Source organism: Ambystoma mexicanum, chromosome 4q (genome assembly GCF_040938575.1).
Source record: "Ambystoma mexicanum isolate Mex_15411 chromosome 4q, UKY_AmexF1_1, whole genome shotgun sequence".
NCBI classification, from domain to species: domain Eukaryota; kingdom Metazoa; phylum Chordata; class Amphibia; order Caudata; family Ambystomatidae; genus Ambystoma; species Ambystoma mexicanum.
The window spans coordinates 120,435,891-120,455,073 of NC_090928.1; the positions used below are offsets into that span (position 1 = coordinate 120,435,891).

The 19,183-nt window shown below is 44.8% G+C and overlaps 1 protein-coding gene across 1 annotated transcript in view; it reads right to left on the reverse strand.

Moving 5' to 3' along the window:
- The window catches only part of LOC138467530 (zinc finger protein 182-like), a 332,475-nt gene that overhangs the window by 271,960 nt on the left and 41,332 nt on the right, over positions 1-19,183 (reverse strand). The window contains exon 2 of the mRNA XM_069607635.1: positions 16,842-16,968. Within this exon, the coding sequence (XP_069463736.1) occupies positions 16,842-16,968 (127 nt within the window). The remainder of the gene's footprint in view (positions 1-16,841; positions 16,969-19,183) is intronic.

Below are 19,183 nucleotides of genomic sequence, written 5' to 3' on the forward strand. Positions count from 1 at the left end.
ATGAAGACCCTGCATAAGCTCTGGAGCTTCGTGAAAAAACGTTTGGGAAGCATGTACGGAATATTTGTAAAAAAGTGTAGCAGTCTGGGCAGAACTACCATCTTGAGCAAGGCCGCCCTGCCCACCATGGCCAGGGGGAGTTTCGCCCAGAACCCCATGCTATTCTTGATGCCCTCAACAGCCTTCTCTGTGTTATGTTTGTATTCATCTGCGACCTTATGGTATATGTTGATCCCCAAGTATCTAAATGTTTCAAACTGCCAGGGTATTTGCAAAACAGGTAGGTCTCTTGGTGGGGACCCTTTGTATCTCCCCAAGGGAAATATGCAGGATTTTGAAGGGTTTACTGCTATGCCAGAGAGGGTTGCGTAATGTTTCATTACTTCCAGGATATACTGCAAGTTCTCCTCTGGATAGCGCAAGTATAGTAGCACATCATCAGCGTACAATGATATCAGATGCGGTGCCCCCTTCGTGTGGATGCCTATCTCCCCATATTGTTGTCTAAGGCAAATTGCTAATGGTTCTAATGCCAGTATGTATAGCATGGGGGACCAGGGACAGCTCTGCCTCGTGCCTCTACTGAGTTGCCATTTGTCAGAGACTATCGCGCCCGTTTTGACCCTGGCTACTGGGGAGCTGTATATCAGCTGAACCCACCTCAGATACCCAGGACCTATCCCATATTCTTTTAGCGCCGCCATCATCCAAGGCCACCTCACTGAGTCGAAGGCTTTCACTGCATCCAGCGAGACTATTGCCATTTCGCCCAGCTCGCCCTCTGTCTGTTCTATTATATGGTGGAGTCTCCTATGGTTGTCGGTAATGTTCCTGCCAGGGACATATCCGGTTTGATCAGGGTGTATGAGTTTATTGATTACCCTTTTCAATCTATTCGCTAGCACTGCCATAAGGATTTTGCTGTACTGGTTTAACATTGATAGGGGTCTATAGGACCCGCAGTCTGTGCTTAGCTTGCCGGGTTTCAGAAGTGGGATGATCACTGCTTCTCTCAGGGATTCCGGGAGCCTTCCCCTTTCAAACGCTTCGTTTAGCATGGTCAGCAGGGGGGCGGGGGAGTACTTCCTGTCTATATGTTTTATAAAACTCACTGCGGAGCCCACCTTGCCCCGGGGCCTTACAGGTAGGTAAGTGCAGGACCACTGTTTCAAGTTCCTCTAATGTAATTGGGGCGTCAAGGTTTTCCTTTTCTTCCTCATTTAGCTTAGGCAATCCTATATCCTCTAATGTTTCCAGGATCTCCCGCTCTGCTTCTTCCCCTGTATCTTCATAGAGGCGTTTGTAGAAACTAAGGAACCCTTCGTTCACTCCCTCTTGGGTATTTCAGATCTGCCCTTCTTCTCCCATTATCTCTCTGGTTACCGTTCTCCGTGTCTCATTTTTATATAGCCATGCCAGCAGCCTCCCTGTTTTATCCCCTTCTGCGTGTTGTCTTTCAATATATTTCTTATAATTCAAGTTGCATAGGGGTTCCCAGAGCTCCCTGTTGGCTTGCTGTAATTGGCTTGCTTGTTCAGCATCCTCCTGTGAGGTGCCCTCTTTCTGCATCAATACTTCTAGTTTCTTTTCAGTCTCATGCAGTTCCCGCTCTATACCCCCTTGGAGCCCACTAGATTTGGATATGGCCGCACCTCTTATTACCACTTTGAACGCCTCCCATAGAGTTCCTTCCGACTTCACGCTCCCTGTATTAGTGTCAAAATACTCAATGATTTCCTCCCTTAAATCCTCCCGGAATGCCGAATCTCGCAGGGCTTCGGCTCTAAGTCTCCATGTTGGGATTCTTGCCCTGGGGGGCTGGTGTCTCCACTCCACCACCGGGGGGAGTGGTCTGATAATGTTCTTGCCTTATATTCCGAGCCCACCATTTCGCCCCCGAGTTCGGAAGTGTTAGGAAAGATTTCTTAATTGTGGGTAATTTTCCTTCCATGTGGCAACCCCTAAACTTTTTGCTGTTGTTTTCACCAGGATCTAGACTTTGCCAGAGAAGTTCAGCCTTCTGTCGCACTCCTCTGGGCTTTCGCTCCATTCTTACGGGGAAACTGACATGCCCTTAAGACAGTCAGTACCGGGAAACGTTGTTTTCCGTAGTTTCTTTATCATGTTGCAGCTTTCGTGCAACATGACACAAGAGGGCACTGTAAGCTAAGTTACTGCTCTCTTGGGTCTCTAGTCTTCTACAGGCCCTAGATACTCTTTTTGGATTGTAAATGATCGATGCAAGTGAATCACGGACGGGACTGGTGGCAGCGATCGTTCCTTGTGTTGTTGAGCTCCTTTTGGCGTTTTAAGTGCGTTTCTCGCGCTTAGCCCAAAATGGGGGCCTGGCTCCCAAAATGGCCAGACCACGAGGCTCTTTGTCCTGTCTGCTGACCATCTTGCCCCCTTCACCTTCCCCAGGTCGAGCCGACCAGGGGCCTTCCTTATTTGGGCATGTACTTTCCCGCGAAACACAGATGCTTTCACAGGCTTCTACAGGCCTTGTGTGTGCCTCCAGGATGTGGGCTGGGATGTCTGGTCCCAATACACATCCTGGGTGCCAGAGAGTCTAGAGTGGTATGAATGCCTGGGACCACCGTGGTCCGTGATAGGTCCAAATATGGTTTGAGTGTTTTGTGAGCAGATCTCCCATTGGGTCCCCTCCGTTTTGGCGCAAAGGGAACCGTGGATAAGAGGAGGCTGGAAACACTACCATGTCGATCTCCTGAGTTCTCACGAACAAAGGAATACAGGAGCCAAGTATCCTGCAACCACAAGGCTGAACCGAGGAATCGCAGGTGACCCGCTGAAGGACTGCTCCTCTGCACTGCCTTCGCTTGGTGAAACCCTTTCTACCTCTGATCGAACGAGAAGGCCTGTACTGGTACTTCAACCCTTGGAATAGCGGGAACAGCTATTCTCGGCACCTTCACCATCTCCTGCACGTAAGCCTTCGGAAGTGTCTCTGGGCCATCCAGCAGACTGACCAGCCTACCCAGGAGTCTTGCTCTGTAACCGCCGTCAGGTTGTGTTGTATTACGAGTCCTTGTCACTCTCACACGATTCGTACACTTGGCATTCCCAGGTCTGAAGTGAGTAGTGTACATTTGGCTGAAATACAAATGGCCGCTCCGTTGCCCTGCTGTGGTAACAAACTGTGCGGGTTCACTGCGTTTGGGACGCCCTCAACTCAACTCTGCTGCTGCGGAATCTACACGACGACGAGACGTCCCCTGCTCCTATCGGAACCTGCCAGCACTGAAACTGACGCGGAGAAGCCTGGGTCTGCCTGCATCGGGGACCGGTGAGTAGCATAGCTAGGAACTGGTCGCCCTCCTGCAGTAGCCCATAGCTTATCCCCGCTGTGTCAAACAACACGCCTTTCCGTACTCGCGCTCTGCTTCTGCCCACAGTGGAGGCTGCGCTTGAGTCGCGGAGCTCTGTTCATCTTCATTTGTTCACCGAACTGAACTGCCTGATTCCCTCGAAGAGACTCCCCTTTTTGCCCGTTGGCACCAGCGTGTGCAGGTACTTTTGAGCACAAGGCTCCACTCTTCGTAAGGCTTGGACTTCCTTTTAGTTAGGTGCCTCTGAAGTCGGACAGGGTCTGATTATTATTTGCACTGCCTGCTTTCCTCCCCATCTAGGTGGTCTACACATTTCGTGCGTCTAACGCGTTAGACTCATTTGTATTTGTATATATATTGTATTGGTTTGGTATGTGTTGGTTTACTTGAGTTTTATTGTGATTTCTCGCTACGGTCATTGTTGCAAAGGCCTTGGAATAAATGTGTCTATATTTTTAATATAACACCTGTTTGGAGTAATCTGTAAGTGTCCTTGCTTTGTGTGCTCATTGCGGGCTTTCAGTCACCCTCACCCCTCTTGAGACCTAGTCTTGACCGCCGTGATCGCTACCCTGATTGGTCTGGCTTGTCCAGAGGTTACCCTGTACCAAGAAACTAGGCTGGCCTTCTGAACCTCTGCCCCTCCCGGACAGAGTTCAGAAATCCATTTTAACAGGAGGCAGCGAACATATAATCCAGTCTTGTGTATAAGTCCTGAGGGGCTGCGTAGTGCGAGTAGTGCCTATCATTCGGGTGTTGCTGTCTCCAGATGTCCTCTAGCCCAAAGTCTTTCAGCAAAGCCAGTAGGGCTTTTGCGGCGGGGGTGGGCTTATCTAGTTTCATATCGGACCTATCTATTTTGGGACATAACGTGCAATTGAAATCTCCCCCCCCCACATGATCGCCCCTCCCAAAAGGGGGCCGACTTTTCCATATAAGGTCCTAAAGTAGGCCGCCGTGTCATTATTGGGGGCATAAGTATTTATAATGCACAGCTCTCTGTTTTCCAGCAATCCCCGGATTACGACCATCCTCCCGTCTGGCTCCACCGTAGCTTGGAGCATCTGAAACGGGACATGAGGTGCTACCCAGGTAACCACCCCCCTGGCATAAACTGAATATGTCACTCCCACGGTGGTCCCTCTCCACTTTTTTTTTACCTTTGACCGTTTCAAGTTTGTCTCTAGTGAGGTGGGTTTCCTGTAGTAATGCTATGTCCACTTTCAGCATCCTTAAATAGAACATTACCTTATTCCTCTTGAAATAGCTGTTAAGACCCCTCACATTCCAAGTTACGATTCTGAGACTTCCTGTAGCCATCTGTGTCTGTTCCCCATCCCCCTCTCCCTCTTCCCCTCTCAAACTTAATTTGGCATGAATATGGGCTCGTTCCCTGTCTAAAATCTACATCAACTCCCCAACTAACTCCCCCCTCCCATTCCCCCCAACTTTATTCCCTGCACGCCTTCCATCCCCACCCCCCTCCCGTCCCATTCCCAACTGGTGCTCAGCTCCATCTCTGGATCTCAGGCTCTCCCGCATTTGGTCCTATCTCGGGTTGCCGAGATCAGAAACCCAGCAGGGTGATACCGATCTATCGGTATCCAACTAATCTATACCCGGGGGTGTGGTCGTTGGTCCCGTGGGGCTCCTGCATTTTACTCTATTTCTCCATACCTCAGCTCACTTATCAATGCGTCTTATGTGATCAAAGGCCCAGCTGGCCACGCCCTATTTTATATTCAAGTCCCAGTGTCTGAATCCACGGCACTTTAAGTACCGCAGAATCTGTGTTGCTTATCTGCGCCTCCTTCCTTCTGGGTGCCCGTCTCCGAAGGATAGTTCTGCGCATCCAACCAATCTGATGCTTCTTCTGGAGTGTCGAAGAACAGCGCTCTGTTTTGGTGGTATACCTTCAGTTTCGCTGGGTACATCAGCATGTACTTGTGCCCTGCTTCCTGCAACCGTCTTTTCACCCTGCCATAGTTCATGCGCCGTCTCTGTACCATCAGTGTATAATCCCGGTATGCCGTGATGTTCACCGACGCCCTACATCTCGTTCCTCCTTTTTGAAAAAATTCCAGGATTCGCTCTCTGTCTCTGTAATTCAGGATTTTGCCGATTGGTCTCGGTGGGGCCCTGGTGGTGGCCTCCGAGTTAAGGCCCTGTGTGCTCGTTCCACTGCAAATCCTTGAGTCAGCCCCCCTCCTGTTATTTCCTGCAGCAGCATTGTTTTGATTAAGTCCGTGGGGTTTGATCCCTCTGCTCCTTCTGGTAGTCCTACAATGCGTACGTTATTTCTCCGGGCACGTCCCTCCGCTTCTTCCGCCCTGTTTTCCAGGTTACTCACTCGTTGTTCTAGGATGTGAACCTCTGATTTGTGAGACACGCATTCAGCTGTGTTGGGGGCCATCTCTTTTTCAAGTTCGCCTGTGCGTTCTGCTAGCGATCTGACGTCTTTCCTGAGGAAATTCACCTCTTCCTGTACAGCGCCAACTTTGAGTTCTAGTGCGGTCTTTATTCCGACCATGGCCGCTTCCAGTTTGGTTTCCCATGCGAGTTTCAGGTCCGCTATTGCTTCCAGGATCTGCTGATCTTTATTTCCTGCAGCACTGTCTGTGAATGATTTTTTTTCCTTGCTTCTGCCCCCCTCTGACATTTGCAGTGTTCTTGCATATTCCTCCAGCGTGGGCTGTTTGCCCTTCCCCTTGGTCTGTTTATTCACCATCTGGCCGTCGCCTGGTGTTACTCGGCGGGAGATCAAAAATGCGGCTTTTGGCGCCTCAGGAATAGTTTGTGCTTGGGCGTATTGCCCTCAGGGGGCTGCCGTGGACGTTCTTGTGCACTGTGTCATGACACGAGTGGATTATGTTCTCCCACGTACTTGACCGTTGCTGTTTTTTCCTCTGTGCACTCTTCGGCTTTTGGTAAGGTTTCTCGCCGCCTGCGCGTCCTGGTGCTTGGAGGCCCAAGTTGGTGTTATTGCGGGTCTTGTGGGCGCCTACCTTGGTCCAGCTTGCCGCTTCCCTCAATGTCTCCGCTGCCGTTATCACCGGTGGCTTCCTCACCTGTTTCTTGAAGCTCTTAAGTGCCCACCCTTATCTGCCACTGCTATGTCTCAGACTCACATAGTGCCTGGTGCTGTAAAAGCACGTTGGCATGGGCTTGTGTCTTGGTTTTAGCTTATAGCCTGCCCGCCGTCTCTCCTAACCTTCGTCACCCCACCAACGCCCAGGACGAAGCGGCCCCTTGCTCAATCCAGGGTCCCTTTTCCCATCTAAGGTGTTAATGGAATACGGTGCACAGTGTTTGCCGGGGCGTGTTGGGGCTATTCCTTCCGGCAGAGTAGGCAGTCCCCCCACGTTTGCTCCAACAGAGAGCTGATATTCGTCTCTGCTGGACTCCGGCTCTGATGCGTCTTTTATGTGCAGTGCCCTCAACTTCATGCAGAGATGCCAGGGAACGTTTTTTCTTCTCGTTTCCCCCGCGGGGGGGGGGGGACACGGCTCTCCAGGATCCTATTTCGCAGTCTATGTGCAGCCAGTCACGTCCGGACACCCCGTGAAAGGCTGCAAGTGTGGAGATGTTTCGTGAAAGCAGCGTCGGTTTACTCTGCCTGCCGAACGCTGCTCTCACACCGGTGTGCCTCTGTAGTAACAGTGTATCCTCTCCTCTGGCGTGATAGCTGTATGCATGTTTTGAGGCCATCGGAGGCTGTTGTCACAGGCCGTGTCTCTGCTCCACTCCGACAGGGACATAACTGAAGGGTGACCTCTTTTTTATTATTTTTATTCCCCCACCTTCCCCCCTTCCCCGGGGCAGTTCTGCGCTCCCGCTGGATACTTCTATCCCCTGCCAGGGTGCCGTCACAGAGCCGAGGGCACGGTCCTCCTAACCGGAGTGTTATACTCCCACGGTATCGGTGTCTGAAGCTCTCTGTGGCGCGGTTTCGGTCACCCTGGCTTTACAATACACCGGTGATCCGCGTTCCTTCGCCAACCTTCTTCTTAACTTGCCACAGCGAACTGCTTCGTTCTGCGGCTGTCCCACGCAGTGTCAGAGCCTGTCGGGCACCTTGAGTCCGGCGCAGATGTGGAAGAGTTCGCCTTCTCAGTTCATTGCGCACAGCTCCTCTTCCCACTATGTGATGCTTTCTTCATATAGTCATTATTATTATCTTTATTGTTTTGGTTTATATAAACCTTTACAATTAAATAGAAGAGAAAAATAAAATTACAAGTATTGACAGAAATTCCATGATTCACATATTACCATCGATAAAATATAAAACCAGAACAAGATAAACACTCCTAAAGAGGACAAACGTTTGTACATAATTCTTAAAAGGTAAACCATTAACTTTGCATTATTGTACACAGGCCGTAAACCAAGTTGTATTAAATTTGAGCGAAATCTACTGGCACAATAGATAATTCATTTCAGCATGACTTTCTTGCATCAAGTGCCCACTTTGGGATGTTTGTGCAGCTACCATAAATAAATATCCCATGCTGTCAAAGAGATCTAGTCTTTCATCAACCAACCGTACTTGGCAACAGTAACCCTCATATAAGTCATTCTAGAGCACAGATATTAAATATAAAGGTGAGCACATTGATTTTCAAAGCAATTGAATTTCCATGTAACATTTCATACCATAATTTATCCTGGTCTACATTTGATGTATCCGTTACAAATTTAGAAAAGCATTCAGTTCTTTGAAGTGCTAGCTTGGGACAAATCAGTAGTAAATGCAGCAGGGTTTCCTTTACATCAGTAAAATTACAGAATCTACAGCCAACCTTCCCTAACAGGTTTAAACCACGGCTTGTCAAGACTTCATTCGAATTCAGTACATTGAACCTGAAACGCATCATTCTGTTCCTGAATAATCTATATGGATATTTTGCTAAGTAGTTTTCAGGTTTCAGACACCATTTCCAATATGAAATTATTTGTGAATATAACTTTGAATTAAGCAGTACGACGTTGTTTTCCAGACAATCATAGGCTTAGACAGTTCGTTTGACTTTACCAAAATTCCTTAGAAGGGTCACGTTTGAGAAGCCAACTTTCGTCAGAGTTAATTTGCAATCCCTTATGAGCGAAGACATAAAGTTTCTCTCTTCCACAACTTTCAAATGCCCGTATATTGAGTCTTTATCTGCTGTCATACATTTTCGGAGCAAGGCTAGTTTTTTTGTATACATAATGCATGAAATGGAAGTTAGGCCTAATTCATATATAATCATTTCAAAGGAAATACATTTCGGTATATAAAATAAGAATTTGCGCCAAATTGGGGCTTCGAGCTTTCTCAGAAAGGGCGCTGTGATACGAGTAAAAACTCCAATCCATAAGTTATATTTGGTAAAATCTTTAGTCTATAGAATTCAATGCACGGAACCAGCGTGAATTTCCCATATTTTCTTTCTATTGACTTCATCTGATTCGTGATTTTTTTTTGCTTTCATTAAAAGATTGTTTTTCCAGGTCACATTAGAATGGAAATTGTACACTGTGTATCCTAAGAATCTTAAGGCCAATTGACTCTAGATCTTAATACCACCACAATTCCATGCCGAGAATGCGCCCAACACCTTTTGGCTTCCACCATGGAAGATGACTGTTTTAGTTGGATTAATTTTTAACTTTCGCTCGTCAATCAACGCCCCAAAGTCGGTGATTAATCTTTGTAGGCCTATTTTACATCCATCCAGCAGTAAAAAATCATCTGCATAGTCTATCCATCTAATTGTAATTGCGCACAACTTTATGCCTACCAGACCACTCGTATTTAGTTTCTCTCCAGCTTCTGCAACATACAAGTTGAATAGTGTGGCTGCTAACCTACATCCTTGTTTTAGACCGTTAGCAGTAATGATCTTATTAGATAACAACCCTTTGTTATTCAACCTCACTTGCATGGCGGTATTAGAATATAGATGTATAATTACATTCAGCAAGCCACTGTCAATACCTAAGGATACTAAAGTTTTCCATAGTGTGGGTCTATCAACTAGGTCAAACGCCGCGGTTAGGTCTATAGAAGCTGTATAGATGTTCAACAGTTTTTAATTTTACTGAACTCATTATGGTGCAGGAGAAGACCACCAGCATCAGTTCCAATATGTCTTCTGAAGCCTATCTGTCTAAAGTCTAGGATAGATTTTTCATCCATCCATAAAGTGAGTTTCTCCAGTACTATGGCTGCAAAAATCTTAGATTCAACGTTCATGAGAGTAATCGGTCTATAGTTCTTTGTACTCATCCTATCCCCTTTCTTATATAACAGTAACACATATGACATTTTCCATGATGGTGGTAATTCTTTTTTCCAACATATGTCACTAAATAGTAAATGCAGGAGTTTGGACCAGAAGTAAGCATGACTTTTCATAGTTAGAAAAGATAGCTGGTTCGGACCAGGGGTAGAGGTAGATTTTGATTTGTTAATATATTTTAGGATATTATCTTCCGTGATATTGAGGAGCCAAATTTCCTCTTCAACAGTCGTTGGTGTCCACAGGTCTAGAGGCTTTTTATACAACTGGCTGAAGTGTTCAGTCCAAATTTTAGCATCAATAGGGTTCGCTTGGATTTGGTGCTGAGCTATTTGTGAGTTATTTATAATGGACCAGTACTTCTGCAGTACTTCTGCAGATTGGAGGCACTCATGGCTTTGAGCATCCGCTCTCCATCATTTTGGGCCATCTGGTACTTGAAATGTTTGTGCCAATTTTTGTTTTATTTAGATCCCGAATGTCTTTCCTCATGGAAGCTTTCTTTATTTTAACCGCTTGACTAAATGTATGAGTGTGGACTTTACTGCTCCCTTTATTGACTCCTTTATATAAATGACTTCTTGCCAAGGTGGCACCTAAGTATTCATCGAAAAGCACTACTGAATAATTAGCAATTTTTAATTCATAAGTAGATTCTACGAAGTCTTGGGACAAAAGACTGTTAAATTGCCGAATTTTATATCTGGACCACTTCACACATTTGCCATAGTTGGTGACTTCTATTTGTATTGGGAACTGAGGGCCAACAATTATTTTTTTCACCCAAGGTAGCTCAAGGCAAAGCATTGCATGGTCACTATTCACAGAGTGGATTACTTCTACAGTATTACAATTCGACATATCATGTGCACTCAAAATATATAGTCTAGAATAGCACTCTTGCCACGAGCATACCAGGTTGGCTTAGAATTAAATGCTTGCACCAGGTTCCAGCTCTTACAGTAATCTAACCATAGCATACCTCTGTTAGTTTTACCAGATCTATTGGGCATGACACTTCTATTCCGTAACTTAACCTCATTAGAAAGATTGCAATCTGCATTTAGATCTCCTGCTATAATAATCGAGCCTTCAGAGTGGATGTCAAGCAAGTTATCAAAAATAACATCGAGATCTTCAAAAAGAGCTCCCAACTGTTCATTATTCAAGTTGCAGATATTCCAGTATATATTACACAACAGAATATGTTTTATATAAGCATATAGTCCTTTGTCTCAGCATCCGCCATTTTGTCGCGCATAAAGGAGCGGGCTCGTCTGAATTTCGCTTGCTTAATACTGGCATTTCATGTCACGGATCATTCCATTTTTGCGCTCAGCATGCGCCCGTAATCTTTATGTATCCGTGGGTGTTGGTTAATCGTGCTTGGCAGGTTTTGAAGCAAGAATGCTTCACAGGATTACTGGAGGATCTGCGGGAGCCATTCAGAAACACAACCTCTCACGCAGCCATGTATCCACGCCCCTCCCTTCTCTTTATGGATATGGACAAATCTGTCTTTTGATCTCTTAGTTTAATAGACATAATGCAAATGATGTTTCTTTTTTATTGCGTTTACAGTTAATACAAACTTTAACACATCCAAAATATGTTTCCATTATATTCGAATGCTTTCTCTTTAACTGTCTTGAGATATAATGAGGTTATATTGAGACTTGCGACTTCATATTCTTATCAAGTAAACATTTAAACACTTCCTCTGCTGGTAGTTTAATTGTTTTATGTGAACATGCTGACTCTGACATGTTCTACATTCCTGCAATACATTTGGAATCTTAGTCTTGCATCTTTCTTTGACTAACACAAGTATACTTTACTAGACCCCGAAAATAGGACTTTGTGGCATCTCACAAAGGGCTACTATGAACCGATTCTCCATTTAGTCTTCCAAATCCTGTCAATTCCACCCTTATCGACTCACAAAATTACACAGAGTCGAGCAATTATCGATCAAAGCTCCACCATCTTGGCATGGGAACAGGTCCAGGGTAACTGATTTCTATAGAAACCTGGGAAAGGATTAAACTACAAATACCAATGATTTGTCATTCTTAGTGGGAGCAAATTTCCGACAAATTGCAAAATAATATTCTTGCGTTAATTTATGCTGAGTGTTAGTAAAAAGAGTACTTTCTTTTATCCTGTTAATGGATATAGCCTGGTAAGTGAACTTAGTGCTTATCTAACCTTACTGGTATGGCATCTTCAAAAACCAGCCATGCTGTCCAATGAAGGACTTCAAGCAATATTAAAGTCTCCACAAATAATTAAGGGTTTGTGGATCAGGCTTGCCGTTTCTATCACTTGTAGAAATGCTTTAGAATCACCATGTTTTATTGTATACACACACACACCACCAGATGTAAGTTCTCTGGGTTAAACAGGCTTTGTTTCAGCACCATCCTTTAATAAGCCGATATCTAATGACCATGTTTACCGACCGTGTAAGGAAATAATTGAACCAAAGAATTGCAAATAGGTATTGCCACCTTGATAAGGTGCAATTAATGCTGTGCACACAATTGTTATTGATCTATTTCCCCTTAGAAATTGCCATTGCTAGCAATCTAATGTGTCTCACTCGTGGACAACAGATATCGTATTACTGCTTCTTCAAAAATTCAGATGATCGAGATCTTTTTTCAGAGCTAATTTAATTCAGATTCCCACTACCTATTTTTACTGTGGCCACAGTCATCTAATTCTATACAGTCTGATAAGGGCAATAATTGGAACTTTTCACAATGGGATAGGAACTACACTCAGGATGGGGTGAGAGGCCTTTCAGGGTGAAAGCCAAAGCCAGTCCTAATGCAGTGGGGGACGGTGGCAGTTGAGAGGTCCCCAATTTATGTCCCTGTACCACTTTGCATCTCCGATAACTCTACAAACAAATGCTTGCCATTCGTATTTCTTTAATTGCAGACAGGCTCACGTCCTAGAAATCTGTATAAACATAGCCCATCAAACCCTCCAAGCCAGACAATCCAGCAAGCGGATCTCTTCATAGTGCCCGAAGAGAAAGAACTGGCAAGCAGAGAGACAGAAGACCCACGCAGCTGCAGAGAATGCTGAGCACTAACAAGAGTCAGCGGGGCGCTACATGATCTGACCAAAAGGTGGAGCCCCCTCCAAGAGACACATATCACTGTGCCATGGAGCGGCTTCCCACAAGACTTAAATCCACAATACATACCAGGGAATTTGCAGCAGAGTAACATCCAAACACAAACTGGAACATTCACCAAGGCCATTGTTGCAGAATTGCTGCCCCACACGGGGAAAACGGGCAGGCTTAGCCCCTATTTTGTAAACTCTGTATCACCGCCCAGACGGGAAGACAGAACCAGATTGGTCAGGGCCAGCGCACCAGTGGTAAAACAAGAAGGAGAATAAGAAGAAGGGATAGCCAACAGGAAGGTGTGGTTTATTCATTTGAGGTCAGAGAAGGCGGAGGTGTTGGACCAATAGACAAGCAGGAGGAAGGATAGTGAACTGGAGGGTGGAAGTGATTTAGAGAAAAGGTGCTATATTGGTTAGTGAGAGCAAGTGGTATTGTGTTGTGACCACACGTGCAAGGTGGGCGAGTGAGAGTGTTAGAGGGAGTGTAGATGGTGAGTGGCAAGTGCTTTTGAGAAAAAAGTGTGACTGAGTAGAAGGGGTGGAAGAGTAGCAGTGCAGAGGAGGGAGCATTGTAATATTAGGGAGAGGACATTAAGAACCAGTGTGGAAATTCGTAGTATTGTGGAGTCAGAGAGGAGAAGCGACAGTGGTAGTAGAGACAGTAGTAACATTGGAGGTGGTAGAATCAGAGAGAGAACTCGGAAGGACTAAGGAGGAAGAAGGAAGAGAGGGTGGATGGAATTGATGGGGGAGAGTAGCGAGAGGAGGATAGCAGTAAGAACCAAGGAGAGGAACATAAGAGCATGATGGGAAGGACACTAAGGTGGTTGAGAGCGTCTGGAAGGCACAACCCTCATATCCCTATAGAACTAACTCCATTGATAGTGTAGCCCCAGCTTAGAATGAAAGATAAGGCAATTGCCTTTAGGCCCTCACTGACAGCAAATAGATAGTAGGGGTTCATTAAGCTCTATATAGTAGCCTGAGAATAAGATGGAAAAATGCGTCTTCTAGACTAGACAGTGAGGAACGGCCCTAGCGTCCTGGCTTGAACCATCTCTGGGAGTTGGGAGTGTCCTTTAGGCCATTTCTGACAATAATTATTCCTTTTCACTGTGGGTCTGAAAATGATAATCATATTAAGAGCTTGCTAATATTTACAAACATGGCAATCTTTTAATGTATTCCTTTACTCTATTTTCCCTTCCACACCAACCTCCCATCCCAAGCCAACTCCTATTACCTGATGACACAGAATATGAGGACCTTTGTTGAGACTAGGCAAGTGAGAACAGTCATTCAACCCGCTCCCAGTGATCTCTCCCACCATCTTCCCTGCATCATCCCCTGCTGCCCCTTCACTTCTTTTTATTCACATAATGTAAAATGCAAACATAATGCATACACATGCAATACTTGATAGCAATTACACATCTTTCTAGTTGTCCGAGTGTAAACGCAATTCCAAATTCAAAATTGAATCCTCCTAGCACTCCATCCACATCAACAAGCCTCCCTCATTCGCCTCCCAAAAACTATATCCTACAGTAGCATACTAGCACTACCCAACCATATCATTTAAGAAATGGCAGTGAATACAAAATACCTATTATGGGGATGGGAAGGAAGAAACGGTAAAATATGGCGAGGAGTAGAGAAAAGGGTCCCAGCTAACTTCTGCTCACTGGAGCTAAACTGGAACGTCATCATTTTGAACACAAATACCACAATGAGGCCTTGAACAATCAGCTCTCCCACTCAAATGGGTAAAACTCTCTCTCCATTTAAAATGATACAAATCTGAGTTTCCTCTTATGTTATGAGATGACTCTAGATACTCCAATTCTAAAGTCTGCCTTCTCCGCCACATATTGTTGAAAAAGGTGATTCCCTTCTTCTCCCTCAAAGATAGAATCATCCCATGTGGTCCAAAGAACAAGTTACTTACCAACTGGTAACGTTCTTTTGACTGGATGTTCCTCTAAAGTATTCCTCATGTATGACAGCTGTGGACATTACATGTCATAGATGAGGAATAAGTTGGAGGAAACAATCCATTCGAAGAACAAGTTACTTACCAACTGGTAACGTTCTTTCGACTGGATGTTCCGCCAACGTATTCCTCATCTATGACATGTAATGTCCACAGCTGTCATAGATGAGGAATACGTTGGAGGACACAATCCATTCGAAATTAACATTAGTTTGGACCATTTCGTTGCTCTCCATGGGAGTTCCAGTCTTGCTAGACAACAGGCCCAAAATGCTGGAGTCAGGCTTATCTTTGGATTTAGCAAATTTATTTATTTATTAATTGCATTTGTTGTATGCCCAAACCCAAGGGTATGACGGCGTAGATTTACAAGTATACTTAGTCTTAAATGTTACATATATAGAGAATTACAGTTGGTCAATCTAGTTACAAAAACAAGAGAGCTACGTTACATGGCAATTAGGCAAGTAGTAGGCTTGTTACTTAAATAAGAGGCTTTGTTACTTGGTAGACTAGCATCACAATGGTATTAACTCTGATACCAGTAGATAAACAATCTTGGTGGTTACAAAGTGAATACATTTACAATCTTACACTCATGTTACATACAGTACTTATATACATGTCAGGAGGGGTTTGTTTCTGACATGTCATTAGTATTTGTTAAATACAACCAGGCACCCTTCCACAAGGCCTCAATTCACCTGGCACTACGGGTGGTTAAGGTAAAAGGTAAGATTGGTGTCCAATTTTCTAAGTGTCTTTATAAACTTGCCCAGTGTTGCATTCTAGGAATCATAACCTCAATGACTGCTTGCACCTCAAATTGAACTCTAAACAAAGTCTAGGCTTGGTGTCATCTGTAGGGAACATGTGGAATGCACTTCTTTCCCAAATCCGTGCCTGTCAGGAATTTGCGACTTTTCAACATCTGCTGAAAAACAAGCTCTTTTATCCACAACGGTATTAGAGCACCGCCTCTCCTCTTGGGATATACATCCCTATTCAAGTGTCTTGATTATTCAGCCACTCTTCATTCTAACCCAACTGCAACAACTTTCACAACCTCTCTTATTTGGTTCCAACAAACGATAAGGCCGGGCAGTGCAATTTAGTTGATAAGGCCGGGCAGTGCAATTTAGTTGACACTGATCATGTTTACAAAACACCAGGGCCAAAAGTGAAAATTAGGAACAGTTTAAACAAGCATTTCAGTTGAATTGCAGACGCATTCTCTGGATTATAACAAAAATGATGAGCATGATGATGCTACTATGACTCCCCTGCCTGAGACGACAAGAATAATCAACATTTTACAAAATGAACATGGACAATATCGACGAATAATCTAGAAACCTTGAAGGAGGCATATTATCGCTAATTCTGATCAGCTAAATGTGGTAATACGAAACATGTGCTGCACATTTGTTAACTAGCAATGTGGATGTGCTGTATGAAGCACACTGCCGTTCTAAGCCATACATTTGTAAAACAAGCAGCCTGCTGAATAAACCCTAAGCTGACATACTCCTCCATTGGGTGGTCATTTTCATGGTATTGTAAATATGGAAAAACTGCTCGGGGGACAATTTCATGTATTCCCAGCGTTTAACAAATGATTACCGCAAGTGAGGTAAACAAATTGCCACTCATGACAGATTTAACGTTTGGGGGAGGAGCATTAGGGCACAAAAATTCCTCCATCAATGCCCCCAAATCATGTGACCACACGACGTATGCTTCGTGTTTATGGGTTTGACACTTTTGGAGACCAGATCAGCGTTGGTACTCGTTTCGATTGCATTGTTCACCATATTCTGGCTGCATTGTATTCTGTTATGGCAATTCCATGGGGTACTGCAATTACTGACACTCATAATTATATGACCTGAGGAGTGGATTTTCCCACAGGTTGGTATTTTTCCCCCATCTAAAATGGCCCATATTTTACCACTGGTGGTAAATCAGTATTCAAACATTCCTTTTTGTTATGAGGCCATGCGTGTTCCAAAACTTTGATTAGACAGGTACAAGTTAAGAGTGCACATTTACTTTACAAAAAACAAGCTTTACCTAGAGTGATTAAGGCTTGGTGAATTTCCTGCATTACGCTGGTGTAAAGTTCCTTCTGCCACTGGTGCATAAGATTCCAGTCCTCTTCACAGAAGTAGGCAGCAACATCATGGAATGCAATTGGTGTCTAGAAGAGAAAGTTAGTCATCACATGCTTAGTAAAATCATTGAAGATAGGCAACCTTTACTTAAAACGGTGTCTCCTTGTTCCTCCCAGTCTCTCCGCTCACTTCTTGGACAGAGATCTTTGACACAACATTTCACTTTCTGTCCATACATCTCCATTCACCTCAGCGTTAGAAACCATACTGGATATTTGCAAATATAGCTTTATCTTTTCGGAACCAAAAATACCTTTTCCATCAGGGAGTAAGGAGACGGTATGCGCATTCATTATTCTCAAGGGGGCGGGGAGTTGGAGCAGCTGCAATGCTTGAATGTTATGAACTTTGAATTCAGGGTAAAGACCAAAACTAGCAAGGTGGTTCATATCTCATATTAGCACTGAAGGCGATAGAAGCAATCGAGGCTTCATGCATAGGATGAGCTGTGTTTCTATGCTTGGGAGATGGGGTGCACTTTTACAGAAAGGTTTGGGACGAAAGCAGACTTTGTAATGAATTGTCTTTAAACGCATGTGCCTCTCTCTAAAAAACAGCTCTGAAAACCCTACAAGACTTAGAAGCTGGAAGAGAAATCATGACACCAGATGCATCCTTTCCATTGCCTGCTGCATAGTGAAATATTCCACGGACATCTACGACCTGCTCAGTGCACACAAAATGGATGTACTATTCCTCACAGCAAGACATATATTCGTTTTCAAAAAGTGATTGCTGTGTTTGCTAATGAAAATGTTATTGATTATCAAACACACACATTTGATTAGCAAAGTTGTACTAATATTTGTAATGTCACCAGAAGCTATTTGGAACCAAAACATCAAATGAGCATCAGTTTTGTGTACCGCTTAAGTAAGATATTAGTGAGATGAATTGGGCCTTGTAAATGCTTTAAAATTCCACTAGACCTGCAGGTTAAGTAATTTAGTTTACCTACTCGACCTAAAAGAAATGCACTCGACCCATAGCACTAGGTGACAAAAAATGTAAATGCACTTTCTGTAAAATATTGCATGTCAGCACAAGCCCACATTATGTTTGCATAGCTGGCTTTTGGGTGGCAGCAGTGTGCCACAATAAAACGTCTTTGACATTTACTGCAAACAAAAAAGTAAATGTACATAAACGTTTCAAACATCCCCTGCAAATGGTACTCACCCTTCATAATATCTACTGGACTAGGCCCTGAGGACCAAAGGGCTGAGGATATCGCTGTTTGCTGTGGCGAGTGATATTTTCAACCAGGTGGAGAGGAGAGGAAAACTGAGGTGCATGTGCCTGTACCTTTAATTCACCAACTGACCTGGTCACCTGACCTTGGTCAAACAGGTACTTAAGGCCGCCTCTTCCGCCCTTGTGGCGCTAAGCCCTGAGGACCAAAGGGCTGAGGATATCGCTGTTTGGCGAGTGGCGCAAAGCGCAAGGCAAATAATCGGACGATATTAGTCTGTAAGAAATGGATCCATCTAATCTCAGTACATCTAATGTGCTGTTAAGAACTAGAGCTCAAGTAAGACGAACAGCAAACTTAGAAGTTCTGCAGGTGAAAAAATCGAAAACCAAAAAAGTAAGTCAATACTTTTCCTGTGGGTCAGCAACTGACAATATTGACTTAGCTGAAGATGCATCTGTAACGCCGCTGGAAGATGTGTTTGGACCCCTGAAAACACTGGATGTTGGCCTATCACCTATTCGTGGCACGTTCATGCCCCTTAGCTTACATGTGCAGGCTATTTCAAGCCTTCCGTCCCCACTGCCCCCTCCCCTTCCTTTGCAAGTAAAACAAGTAGAGGGGGACGGGAGCTTGGTCTCAACGTTCTCAAACCAAGTGAAGAGGACCAACAAAAAAACCAATATGAATAATATAAAGAACATAAAGTCAAGTGATATCGAGATAGAAGAGAACAGTAATATCGACCTTGATTCGCGGATTGGCCAGGCCGATATGCCGCTGTCGCCGAGTGGAGTAGAGACCGCCGCCTCGACGGGTGTTGTGCCGGTATGCGAGGACGCTACCGAGGAGTGGAGAATGGATGATGCCACAAAATCCCCTGCCGTGGCGGCCGTGGATGACGTTGGCGGGCTGGGCCAGGGGGCGTGGCCGGTGGTTGCGGGCGAGCCCGGCGCCGCTGTGGGGATCGTGAGTGAGGCGGGGAACGTGCAGCGCCTGGTGGATTTGGCAGATGCTGCAGTGGGCTCTGCCTCGCTTCCTCCCCCTGA